The sequence below is a fragment of the Ylistrum balloti genome, unplaced genomic scaffold, assembly GCF_031769215.1.
Source record: "Ylistrum balloti isolate Yb309-2 unplaced genomic scaffold, AGI_CSIRO_Ybal_v1 Utg371506, whole genome shotgun sequence".
NCBI lineage: Eukaryota > Metazoa > Mollusca > Bivalvia > Pectinida > Pectinidae > Ylistrum > Ylistrum balloti.
Window position 1 is genome coordinate 269,214 of NW_026782778.1, and position 14,204 is coordinate 283,417.

Sequence of the window (14,204 nt, forward strand, 5' to 3'; positions counted from 1 at the left end):
AAACATGATTTATAGACATATCTCTCATTACCATCATGAATCACAAACCATTAACGGAAGCATTTAAGATGTAGACAAAATAATCAACTACGTTGTAATATATGTAATATATGGTCGATGAAATTAAATTGCAGAAATAAATGTCAAGATGTCTTTCGAATGCTAAAAATGTTACAGATTTTAGAAGGTAGGTGCATGTATGTAATCACAGACAACTGAAATAATTTATCTGACTGGTGCACTCGAAATTCTGAAAATATAGGAAAAATGCTAATTACTAGATTTATTCAGTTATGGGGCTCGTGCAAAGCCTTGTCTAAGTTTTGACTTTTCTTTCGATCGCTATGGTTTTTCCTCACTCGCTTCCCAGGCTTTAAAATAAAGACCTTTTAGCAACACTAACGGGTCAAAGAAGGGCTCTATTAAGCAATTTTAGCTCTTAATTTGTATTTTAAAAGTGTTTTTCACTTGTATGACTTTTGTGAAATCTTTCATTGATATCATTGTAAAATTGATACCAGCGAAGGGGCTATGATTTTGTTTGTTGTAAAAACGATATACTTAAATTCACCCCCTTCTATTTCAGTCTATAACCTATCTTACGTTCAGTGTCATTATATATGCTAACAACTCGTTTTTGGTGAAAGTATTAAATGGCCGTTCTGTCAAACTGTGATGAATTCAATCTCCTTACCAAAGATTTATTTGAAGTCTGTTTCTTTGATACCAAGTGGTCATTTGTAAATGACTTGCGATAGGGATTGGTCAGTCCGTGAATGATTATGTTTTATGGTGCCATATCGACATTAAAGTATTTCCCTAGAAGCCATTATGAAATCACCGTTATGACACAAACACCTGTGTCCTCAGCGACTTGGATGTCGTAAACACATAATAGACATAGTTAATCAAAATACATTAGGTAATGCCAAATGATTCCAGAAAAAACGAAAAACAAAAAAAAATTAAAAAAAAAAAAAAAAAAAAACAATTTCAGCACATCATCTTTCATGATCTAACCTGCATTCGCTTTGTAACATTGTTGTTTATTCATTCATCCATTAAGTGATGGAGGCGAGTCGGATGTGGGGGTGGGGGTGGGCGATGGTGGTGAGGGTCAATCGCTCAGGAACAGCAATGGTCGCTTTGTACTTATTTCACTTAAGCATTCATTGATAAATCAAATGATTATTTTTCCAGGTGTTTATTCTTAACAAAATTACTTTAAATTGACATCGACAGAGTTAGCGATCACATGTAACGACGAGCGGATCATATGACATTAATTCCTGTCACAGAATATGTTGCCATCGAGTAGCCCAATATTTTTTAATAATGGAAAAAGTATTAAAAACAAAACTGACAACTCATTGAAGAAATATACCTTGAATATGCTGTTCCCTCACTTATCAACATGTGAATGTATTGCGTTGTAAATTAGCGGTGTAATTACTCTCATCAACAAACACTTTACCTCTTCATTGGTTTCGAGTTCAGCAAGTATTTATTCTAAAGCATCGTACGCCCCATCTCACCCCAGATAATTGATGAACTCTTTCTTAACAAGTTATGTATATAAAGTGTATAAATATAGGGACGTCTGTGAGAATACTTAAACCAGATGTAAACATTGATTATGAAGTAGAGTTTTATAAATTAGATACGGTTAATTGAAAAGCGTTCAGTAAGGTACAGCTGTTCCCTTTGGTGCATCTAGGGCTGGACTCAAGCTCTAGCAAGTGCATATGTCTTAGCGAATGATTATCGAACCCAAGGGAAGCAAGCACTTCGTTACCACCCATTAAGTAATGATAATACCTATCCTTATTGAAAAGCAACTTTATGTTTTTTTGTTTATAAACACTAATATTCCAAAATTGCAACGTAAGAGAGAACGGGAACAAGACATGTAAATAACGGTCTCCTAAGGAGGCAACAAAAGAGAGGAAAGGAACGAAACTTGTACATAACGGTCTCCTATGAGGCAACAAAAGAGAGGAAGGGAACGAAACTTGTACATAACTGCCTCCTAAGGAGGCAACAAAAGAGAGGAAGGGGACGAAACTCGTACATAACTGCCCCCTTAGGAGGCAACAAAAGAGAGGAAGGGAACGAAACTAGTACATAACGGTCTCCTATGAGGCAACAAAAGAGAGGAAGGGGGCGAAACTTGTACATAACGGTCTCCTATGAGGCAACAAAAGAGAGGAAGGGGACGAAACTTGTACATAACTGCCTCCTATGAGGCAACAAAAGAGAGGAAGGGAACGAAACTTGTGCATAACGGTCTCCTATGAGGCAACAAAAGAGAGGAAGGGGACGAAACTTGTACATAACTGCCTCCTAAGGAGGCAACAAAAGAGAGGAAGGGGACGAAACTTGTACATAACTGCCTCCTAAGGAGGCAACAAAAGAGAGGAAGGGGACGAAACTTGTACATAACTGCCTCCTAAGGAGGCAACAAAAGAGTGGAATTGAACGAGACTTTTGAATAACTGTTTCACAAGAAGGCGACAAACGAGAGGAGTTGAATGAAACTTGTTCATAGCTGTTTCCAAAGGAAGCAACAAAACCGGAATTAGATTTGTATATCGGTTCCATAAAAAGGAAACTGTATCAAAAGGAGACAACAAAAAAGAGAAAAAAATGAACCGTTGTGTATAACTGTATTGAAGGGAGGCAACAAAGAGAAAAAGAAAATGAGACTTGAATTTAAATGTCTATTAAGGAGGCAACAAACGAGTTTGAGAGAAAATGGTTTTACATGCCTGCTTCATGAGATGAGGCAAGAGGAAAATTGAATTCTAATCATTACACTCTTTGCTTCTGCCTCATCGGGCACTTCCTCACTAATATTGAATGTCGCCGAGAATGGTAACAAACAAGTCTACGAAACTGGCTCAGGTGATAATGGGTCGGCAGGAAAGAAACAAGTTTGTCGGCATATCACCGTAGAAGACTTTATTGTTACAGTTTTATTTATGTAAGTGGGAAGATACTCTAAAAATGTCAACAAGTGATCAAACCATCGATAGATGACAACGCCATATGGATTTTCAAATAGCGGCAAGAAAGACAGCGATGCCAAGGATATAAATATGAAATATAAAAAAGTGAAAAGTTTTGCGATTTAAAAAAGAAAATGATAATTTCTGTTGAAGATGTTGTAAACTACTTCAGATATTGCGACATATATCTATTAAACGTGTGTAATAAACAGATAAAATGGTCACATGTACACTATTGATTTACTTTTTCTGTCACAATCCTCAAATGCATGACATTCTAAAGAGATATTAATAATAATAATTTACGTTTAGAAATAAACCGATTGCCCGTCATTCTGTAGAATATAAATGTACAGAAATACGACACTTAAGAAACAATTTTAATATATATTTAAATGTTAGAAATACTCATCAACAGGTACTTCTAAAGAAATAACAAATACAAGTTTTACCTGTCTGATATCTAGCACACCTACATGTAGGACATTTTCTTCTTCAATAAATCCAGAAATGAATAAAGAACAACTAATGACCAATGGGACTATTACATTTCCATGATGACCTTTGACTCAAAATCCAAGATACATATATATTGATTGTTCTGTTTTTATAATCTGTCTCCAATCAACAGGCGCAACAACTACCAAAGGCATATGGGTATGTGTTACTGCAGTAACACCGCGACAAGTCTTTGAACCCGGCAACATATTTGATTATGGTTGATTATTGAGTGTCTCTATCGGCTTTACCAACCATTTTAGGTCTATATGACCAATAAAACATCATCTTGTACATATTATTTCAGAAAACACATCTTCATACCGTATCGACAACGTTAATGTTGCTTGGTACTGCCAACATGGAAGGCTTGGTTGATTAAGAGATGTTAAGATTGTCTCTAGCTTCAACTATGGAATGTTACCATGACGATTTGGGTTTTGATGTTCACACATATCAACCATATTTTATCAGTTGAAAGTTTTGATCTTACTGTACTTGGAATACTTGAACATGTCCCTTTTAGCCCGTGGTTAATTTAACGCCTGTGATTTTAGCTATATTCTCGTCGCTCTATGGATCATGAAATGTAGATGAGCCACAAGATAATTCATTATTGTTGGTACAAACCGATCATAGCTAAATCAATTTCTGTTTGTTCATATATAAATTGTAAATAACTTCGTTCAAAAATATTCTTTTTGGTCAAAATACTCACATATTTCAGTTCAATATGTTACTCAAATGGATAGAATTAACAGATATGAAATGATGCTTAGTAGATGTAGCAAGTAGTTAATCTATGTATCAACTCATTTTCCTTTTTAAAAAAGTCTTTACATATTCATTAAACAACTAATATTCCAGTTTATAAACCGTTTCTATTACGTTGTCCTTGATATAAACAGTACAGTAAATCAGTCAATGTAATGAAAAATAAATATATGAATGCGTTCGTATAGAAAAATCATAAGGGAAATCGGTGTAGTGATTGCTCTTGGCATTAATAGAAGGCACAGGGACTTATATCCGAGCTTAAATTCAGATATGAAAATATAATTGAAGCTGTTCGGATTAATTGTACACGATTCAGGACAAGTCAACTCGCTGTTCAATCAGACAGAGCAATATAAAGCCATTACTTGGATTATATTAGTAACTGAAATGTGTCAGATTAATGTGAAACAAATCCTAAAGATCTTTCACTTCTGCACTTTTATCGAATATCTGTTATTAGGAGTTTGGAAATCGTGTTATAGAGAATGTTGGAAAATATTTAAATTGAATGTCAAAAATGTAGCTATTTAACAACAAAATGCATTCTATTAAGCGCACTTAACATTTCTTTGAGTTTTATGTTTTAATAAAAGTGAAAAGGAAAATCACTCTTTGAACGGTACAATATTTGTTTATTGTATAGCAAATTATCAATAAAACAAAACACGCAGATTCACGTTTAGCGATTGTTTTGATTACAAACATATAGATAAAAAACTACGGTCTTATATCTCTTTATCAATATCTCTTTACATCAGGAATGTATTGATATGCGTTGAGTCTTAAAAGTATTGATAGCTTGTCTCATGCCAACAGTAATTGGAATTGGGAAAAAAACAGGAATATACATTGTATCTCGAAATAATTAAAGTCGGTAATTACTGCAATTGCAATATCAATATTTTCCCCCAATTTTCCACTGTGAGAGATAAATCAACAGTGTTATCTAGTATAACAGGAGTTTAACATAACGATATAACATGTAAGAATGGATGTCCGTTGCCATAGATACACTTGGTACTACTTTCTTTATGTCACTCTCGGCAATGGCTTGTAGGCTCCTGATCGCTCTTATGGTTAGCCATTAAGTGTGTATATACTATCAGAGTAATCATGCATCCTCACGTCTGCTGTCATTTAATATCGGAAACAGAAGAGAAGGAACCGAAAACTAGACAGATCGCAATGTCACAGCGAGGTCAATGCCACCACCTGTTTCGCTAGTTTATGATATTTTCGTGTCCCTTAATGGTGATTTAGTACGGAAACAAAAGAAAATGTGAGACAGTATACTCCATGGAAACACGTATTAAGCTACTGTCCAGTATCTACGAGCCTGATGAATATTTTGGTCCAAGAAATTATTAATTATAAGAACATTAAACTACATCAAACCAGAAAAGAATCTCATTTAAGAATATGTCGGAAATAAGAAAACAATTGGATTAGTTCACAAGAATATCCATCTGAAAGTAATGTTACTGGCTGCTATATCACCACAAAACATGCAGTGTGGCAATATATAACTTTATTCAGGCCATGTTTAGCTACAGATCCTGAAGCAATCCGTCGATTATACATTGTGATTCAAACCCGGTGCGGTTTCGGTCTTTAAATATATGTAAATTTCGTTTCTGAATTTGTTTATTTCAATATCACAGACTGCTGTTTTATATCCATGTGTATGTCTGCTGGCGATAGAACAACATCAATTGTCGATGAACGAGCAGTGTATTTGAAATGGTCCAACTGCTGGGAATGACACGCGTATGAATCCGTGTTGTTTACGGTATACCTCAATCTTTTCGTATACAACACACCATCCCTTATCAACTATTCTATCTTAGTACAGAAAGCAATCACCCGATATTAATAACTCTCAGAAATTCAAGTATGCGTAAATGCACATTCTTATTCATAATTCCATGATTGATTTTTTTTGTTACCTCCTCGGTTTAACACTTTAGGCCCCTTTCTACAGAAACATTAAACGAGGAAACGCCTGTATGATGCTGGTAGAATCATGTTTTGGCGCCAATATAACCATGTATTTTTCATAGTATTCCTAGTATTTCAAAGGATCTAGGGACTTTCTTCTTTGTTTTCATAGTTACATAATTGATTTTTCTTTGTTACCTCCTTGGTTTAACACTTTAAGCGGCCCAAACATCTCTACCGAAACATAAAACGAGGAAACGCCTGTATGATGCTGGTAGAATGATATTTTCGCGGCACTGTAAAAAATTATATCTTTTCATGGTAGTCTTAGTATTTCAAAGGATCTAGGGATTTTCTTCTTTGTTTATTATCTTATGTTTGGTGCATTTTTATAGATGGATCAAAATGTGTTATAAATTAGTTTCTAAATCACTTGCTTATAGCGTGTTGTGCACATCATTAAAATTTTACCATAATCCTCTAGATGTCAATTTACGAATTGCCGTCAATAAATGAGCGCTGCCTGTAATGCTTTAAAGAAACTCTCTTCTAACTTTATTTTTTTTTCTTTTAAAAAGTATCAAAGCGCCTTTTCAAGAATGTAACACTGTCAATGCAAGTTGGTCGGGTCGATAAGATCGCACTTTTTACGCAAAAGATATATTAACGGAGTGATATTACGCTATATGAATTTAGACACGAAATGTGCCCAAGCTAAGTACTTAAGGGGTTAATTGGGGAACTGATGCAATCCCAAAAAGGTTGGAATGTGAAATTCAAATGACACTCAAAAGATCCTGTTCGTTTTATTTGCGAGTAGGGAATAGTCCTTGTTGAATCTATCCAATTTCACTTTAGCTGAATTACACTATTCTGACGTAAATCGGTATGAATTTCACCAATGCAGGCGAGCCACTGACTACGGAGTTAACGCCCTGAGATAATTCAGCAATATCACTGAAGCCTTCTAAACCTCGTCTTTGCTAAATTGCGTCAATGCTTAAAAGATACAACTTTGTTTTCGACTTTGGAATTCTTGGGGAAAATCGTAGAATCGTAGTTTTACAAAAAATATTTTGAGTTCGATCAAATTTTGATGAAGGCGTGTAGTAGAATTGTTATCAGACCTGAATTGTAAGTCCTCTATTTCATATCGTTGTTTGATTCAGTTGTGGTTTTCGTTCGTTATTTTCTTTTTCTAATAAATCTTTTTCTAATAAATCTTTTTGCCTTGACATTGCTTAACAATAATAATGATAATTATAGACCTTATTTAAGGTCTTTTATGATGACAAGATCTTCTAAAAATTCCAGACAGTGGAATTTTATGTTTAAAAGTTGGATATTTATTTCTTACATTCAAATTTCAAAATTCAAAAGAAACATTTCAGGTCTCTTCATTGCCTAACATTGTCTGGTAAACCATTCAAAAGTTTGGTCCATTCAATAAAAAAGGCAATTCTAATCTTTTCTGTTTTATGTTTAAGGATGACACATTTCCTTCAAGTAGATGACCTGGTATGTCTATCGTGAAACCTAAATACTAATTCATTACAGTCCAGATAATTTGGACATTGTTTATAACATTGTACATCAAAACACATTTATGATATTCAATCTCTTATGTATGGTAACCATGTGAGTTGAGTAAAAAAGTTCTTCGTCAGATACAGAATAATCTGCATCTAGTATTATGCGTAAAACTCTCTTCTGCAAGTTTTCTAATTTTAATGTATGTTAGAAAACAATGTCCCAAAATATTGGTTCAGTAATCAAGGCAAGGTAAAATAAAACAGTTGAAGTAGGTTATTCTTGATAAAATAGGCAAGAACTTTTTAACTTAACTGATAGGTTTTGAAATTTACGATTTTGATAACATCCTGGCCATGTTTGTTTTACGTTAGGGTATCATCAATGCACATACCAAGTAGTTTGTCATGTCTAACATGTTCTTATCTTATGTTGTCACACTCATCACGTGTAACTTTCTGTTTTCTTCCTAACAACATCACTTTAGTTTTCTCTTTATAAACAACCATTTTGTTGTTTTTACACCATTTCTGTACATTTACAAAGACAGACTGCAGACATGATTTAATGATATAAATACACTTAGCAGAGTTCTGCATAGTTTTTCCGTCTACATACATGTACCATTCACACTGCTTAGAGTGGAGAGGCATGTCATTTATATACGGTATAAACATCAAAGGCTATATCATAGAGCCCTGTGACATACCAGTTTATTTCACAAGAGCTGCTTAAATGATTTTTGTACGAGACACTTTGATATCGACGTGTTCGATAGACCGTAAAAACTCTCATTGCATTGTTTGAACAATGTAGTAGAATGTTGTTTGTAGTATAATATTGTGGTCAACAAGATCAAAAACATTTCTAAAATCAACGTACATTACACCACTAATATTTCCTATATCCATCTCTTCATAATATCTATTATTTACTGCTGTAAACTCAGTCTGACAAGAATGTATACTTTTATAACAAAACTGATTGGCAATGAGTAAATTGTGCTGAATCAAGAAATTAAATAAAGATAAATAGAGAGGTGTTTTGTAGGATTTTGGTATCATAGTTTAACAAGAGATTCAGAATCATGAGCTCTCCCCGACCATCAAAAAATCAAAATGGTTGTTGATTTTTTTCCAACTTGACACCCAGTCATGATATTCATAGGAAAACGCAATAGGATTATTCAGTCTAATGAGACTTAAGATATACCAAAGGTTGACGACATGAAATCTCTGTAAAACGACAATAAACCTTTCTCCGATCTAGTCAGGATTGTCTTTAACTGATATGATCTTTAACTGTAAGATTCATGTCTGTTCTACAAGGGGTGATTAACCACTTTGTAGGTGATATGACCCGACGGGTCAAGGTGACTGATACCTTATAAATATCGGCCTTTTTTCTTCGACTTTTGTCGGATTTAGTGTTTTTTTCCATTCAAATACTGCACTTCCTTAACATGTGAATTGTAAAGTTGGTCTGACATATTAGGGATAAGCAACTTTTTTTTTTATTTAAATTTGAAAAAAGTTGATGCTACCCCAGGGACAGGAACCAAAATAGGACATTTGCTAAAATGTTGCTTTACTTCAATTCCTACGTTTCCGTAATGCATTTTTGCAACTGCATTTAGTCTGAAACATTAAGGATGGACAATTATTTCCAAAATTAAGAAAGTTGTTTAGAGTCCAGTAAGCTGTGAGGTACCGAACATTTGCTTTCAAACAGACTGTAATCTGGATCATCACATGAGGAGGACAATCATTTCTAAAATTAAGCAGGTTGATCCAATCCCAACAGATAGAGGTGAGAGCCAAGAATAAGTAATTTAGATAAAATTTGCTTTGAAACTATTCTCGCCTAACGCCTAAGAGGGTTTCAATCAAATTCAGCATGCACCATCAATGTAGGCATTCAACTATTCTTAAGTACGTTAATAAGACCGCAGGGGTAAGGGAAGCAAAAGAAGATTTTAGCATCAACTTTCTTGCCAGGTTTAGAATCCCTTGATGCACAATTTCAACTTAATTTCTTTTGAAGAAAATCACTTATGGAGGACAATGATGGAAACCGCGCCAGTTTGGAATTAAAAATGACCTTTATCACCATCGATCAATATCTAATGCGCATATGATCGCTATTTAGTCATAACTACTCAAGTTTTCGTTTAATTTTTAATCCGTAATATTAGCCGACCAGTTTTACCAAACTACGTAACTGCGATTTTATCGCACAGAAACTGTAAGGTGTTTGTGTGCGCGCACGATGTATGCACTATGCTTGTTTGTTGTGCGTTACCACAAGTGTACCATCAGTGATTATATTTCCATTATTTATTAATTGCTCTCATTTTTTATCGTGTTGTAAAGAAAAAAAATGTATACTCGGCTTATTTTTAAGTGTAACGACTGATCCAGTCACATTTGTATTCGTATACAGGAAATCTTGGTTGCCCCGGCCAAATCACTCTCCGCTCTCTGAGATGTGAAATCAATACACTAGATAGAATAATTGACACGGGGTCCAACTGTTTTTCGATAACTGTCAAATTAAAAAGAAATGCGTATACGTCTTTGAACGTTTTTGTATTCATTTTTAAACGAGATCTCCTTTTAATTAATCAAATAATTTCTCGAAAGATTATCTATATTCCTATCACTTAAATGAGGATAGAACGTTCATTTGTGCTCACGATGTATACAACATGTGCGTAGTTTGCGAACAATATTCGCACATCAAACAGTACTTGAAAAACAGTAGATTTCATCAACAAACAATAAAAATTAAAAGCTACCAACTACATAAGATTTTTTCGGAAGGTTTTTTTTTCTCAAAATAATCAATACACCTACATCTTCACGTGTATGTGGTAAGGAACCGAGATTAAGAACGCGAAGCAATTGAAATTGGCAGCTTAGGACAGAGGATGCAAGTTTAAGTTTAGAGATTTCTGTTAGCCGATAGACTGCCAGATTGTTACATAATCTGTTATTGATTAGATGAAAACTTTCTCTGTATTTCTTTGAAATATTAATTAGATTCACATCTGCTAGCACTTTGTTCGTAATGTATCGTTCATCTACGACCCTGTTTTATCGAGAGAAAAGGGTTTCGAGGGTATTTCGATTTCCTCGTTTTTAAATGAAGTTGGTAATGTGTCTGAACAAACGTTTGAAGTATAAAAAACCTTTCATTTAAAGATACCCTTCAAATGTTTTGTTGTCCCTATTTATTCACATTTTTTTTTATTCATAACATTAAGAAGTGCGAGGCGTTGAATACTTTGGCTGTAAGTCTTATAATCACATCTGTTTAAACTTGCACATTTGCTGTATAATGTACTTGTGTACGCAAAGTTATATATATTAGTCAAGTATAGCCCGTGCAGGAGAGTCTGGTTAAATGGGTGGGTGGATGAATGGGGTGGGGTGTTTGTAAGGGGGTGGGGGTGGGGGGAGGAGTGTGTTTGGGGGGGGGGGGGTGTTTGTGGAGGAGGGGTATATGTGGTACGCTTCTACGATACCGTTTGTACAATGTTTGGCACGAATTAAGCTTTAACCCCTGCAGAATCTAGGGCATTACATCAGACATCAATATTAAATCTGCCCCATTGAAACACTTAGATCTTAGACTTCTCTTTTGCTTTTAATCCTCTTGGTGTCATTCTTGACATCCTTTTAGTTTAAATAAGACCATGACTTGTGTATATCAATGTATCATTAACGTGTGTCGTTAATGCACCTGGTTGTTGCGGTAAATTGAGAACGTTTGGTTTTCCCCTATCGCAATCCTAGCTTTCAAATTTGAGGCCTTTAGCTTCACCCAGAAGGACGAAACAGCTGTACGATAATCATTACTTTAAATATATATATGATTTTTTAACTTAGATATAATTCAAAATCTGTATTGAAAAGGAAATTTCACTTGTGTTATTTTGTACAATCCTTGATCACATTTACCGATCAATGATGTACTTTCGGACTTTGCCGTTCTCCCTTTTACCTTCTCCTAGTGCTACATAACCTATATTTACTGAAGACCCCTAACATAAAACAATGTGCATGTGTGTTTAAAATACATTAAAACCTTCATTTTATCCATGAAAGAGAAGTTTCCATAATATATCTGTTTTATGTTCTTATGTTTTATTTTCAGTTTCCTGCCTTATATCTCTTCCATACGTTCTCTTCACGAAGCTCGTGGAGGAAAATGGAATCAGCCTGTGTACGCAAGAATGGCCATTAGAAGGAATGAACAAGGCCATGACACTGGGCGTGGTTATAACGTCATACATCCTGCCCCTTGGCGTCATACTTGGCTGCTATGGCAAAATTCTCCAATATCTTTGGTGGGGAAGTAAATTAAAGAAAAACGACGTAAGTATTTTTTCATGTTTTGCCTTTCAGTTGCATGATCATTTAAATACTACCATAGCATTTCAAACTATCACGCATGTTTTACATTATTTCAACAATGACAAAAAGAGCCATTAAGCTTTGCTGGTTTTTTTTTACTGAAATCTGAAAAAAAATATATAAAGCTAAATGTTCAGTCATGACCTAGAGTTTTAAAATTGTTCCAACGCAGGAAATAATAAAAGCTGTTTATTTTCGAGTTACTACAAAAAGAACAAAGTGATTCAAAAGGTTTTTTGAGTAGCAAACGTTGTCACTGTTTATAAGTGAAAGCGAACAACGAGGCCGGTGTCCTTGGAATATATACATGTGCATTACATGAGATACTATCAAATTTGTAGAATTGTTCAACATCTCTAAGCTTGATCCAGCATAAACACTTTAAAACATGATCACCTCCAAAGCAAGCAATTAATATCATTTAGATGAAGCTATTGTAGATACAAAATCGATGAGATTCATTTGGAGAAATAACTGAAGTTTAGAACTTTGTCTTACTGTATATATTTCTGAATCAAGTCTGACAGTAACATACATTTTCCTGTCACCCGTATATTATGATATACCGTAGGTATCAAATATACCTACAATGTTGAACAATTAGGGTTATTAGGTTATTACGAAAGTTAAATTCGCTGTACCAAAATAGACACAACAACTTCCATAATTCCAATGCAAATGAAAAAATAATATTATTACTTATCGTGATATTCAAAACAAAATATATGATGTTATAACTTACCAAGTTTATTCAACGGTCTTGTCATGAAAATAAATCGGCCCTCCTCATTTGTACACTTAACTACTATTTTAGCAATGCAAATACAGTCAGCGCCATTAATTCACAGAAACATATTTTTTACCCGATAGAAATCGTTTCTCATATTAACATAGTGAACGTGTAAGAACGGGTACCAGTATCGCTTTTAAATCTCACTAATTTATTTAACAACGTTTAGACGGCTGTAATTTTTCATAATTTTATTGTAATGAATTTTGGTGATGATGATGACTTAACAAATAGGAAATATACATCAAGTTAGTTAGCGTTCAATCATCATTTCTCTGTGTTTTATCGCGGACATCCACAGGCAGTTGTCAAGGAAAGATGGACCGACGAAACGTGAAATTAACTACGATAGGTGTGGTTAGACCTAAATGTGTTTTCTTATGTCTACAAACAATTTTATTCTGTACGTGTGTGGCGGGGTGTTTAGTATAGTATCCGTCTACAGGCTTATCTTTCTTATTATACATACTTTTTTTACATATAACTCCTTATTTGTTCGGAAACAAGTTTGATACTATAGAGTGGAAATGCTACACAATTTCTAAGACTTGAGAAATAAGGTAGGATATTGGTGGCGTACGCTTCGTGAAGACATTTGGATGGCTCTAGCAGACGTTTTTTTCACACTCACATTAATCCAAACCTGACCTTCTGTGGTGTTTGGGTTCCAAGGGTGTCTCCTCCAGGGACATTAATGAGACAGTAATGAATTGATGGACAACACGCGCTACAAGACTGGAGATCTTGATATGTGTGCTGTTATCATTTCGTTGCTGCTGACTTGACACCTGTCAACATTCGCCCATGACCGTTGTGAGGAGCAAACGAAATATAGATAACTTTTCTATTATACCACAATTTTTACTGTTTTTCTATTATATATATATAAGTGTATCCTCTTTTGAACAATATTTGATGGTTTCCGCTGAAATGTACATATGTTAGTAAATTATCACTTTGATCAATAGTCTACGTAATGTTATTTCGTCATATATGATAACGCACACGCACAATACACCAGTAAGATAAGAATGGCATTCCACATGAATAAGTCAAAAGGACGGCCAGGTAAACAGAAAACAATCCTAGATTTTGGCGAAGAATATTATTTTGACAAATGAAAATTGATCAGATGAGAAAGCAATCAGAACGGTGCTTTTATTCTGTTGGATTGACAGACAAACTGACAAAGTGAAACTAAATCAACGTTTTGCATGTTGTTTGCAATCCGTGCAGGTTGGAGCG

The 14,204-nt window shown here is 34.5% G+C and overlaps 1 protein-coding gene across 1 annotated transcript in view; it reads left to right on the forward strand.

Moving 5' to 3' along the window:
• LOC132562767 (G-protein coupled receptor 54-like) overlaps positions 1-14,204 on the forward strand; it is a 111,336-nt gene that overhangs the window by 78,497 nt on the left and 18,635 nt on the right. Inside the window, exon 4 of the mRNA XM_060227530.1 lies at positions 11,910-12,130. Coding sequence (XP_060083513.1) covers positions 11,910-12,130 — 221 coding nt within the window. The remainder of the gene's footprint in view (positions 1-11,909; positions 12,131-14,204) is intronic.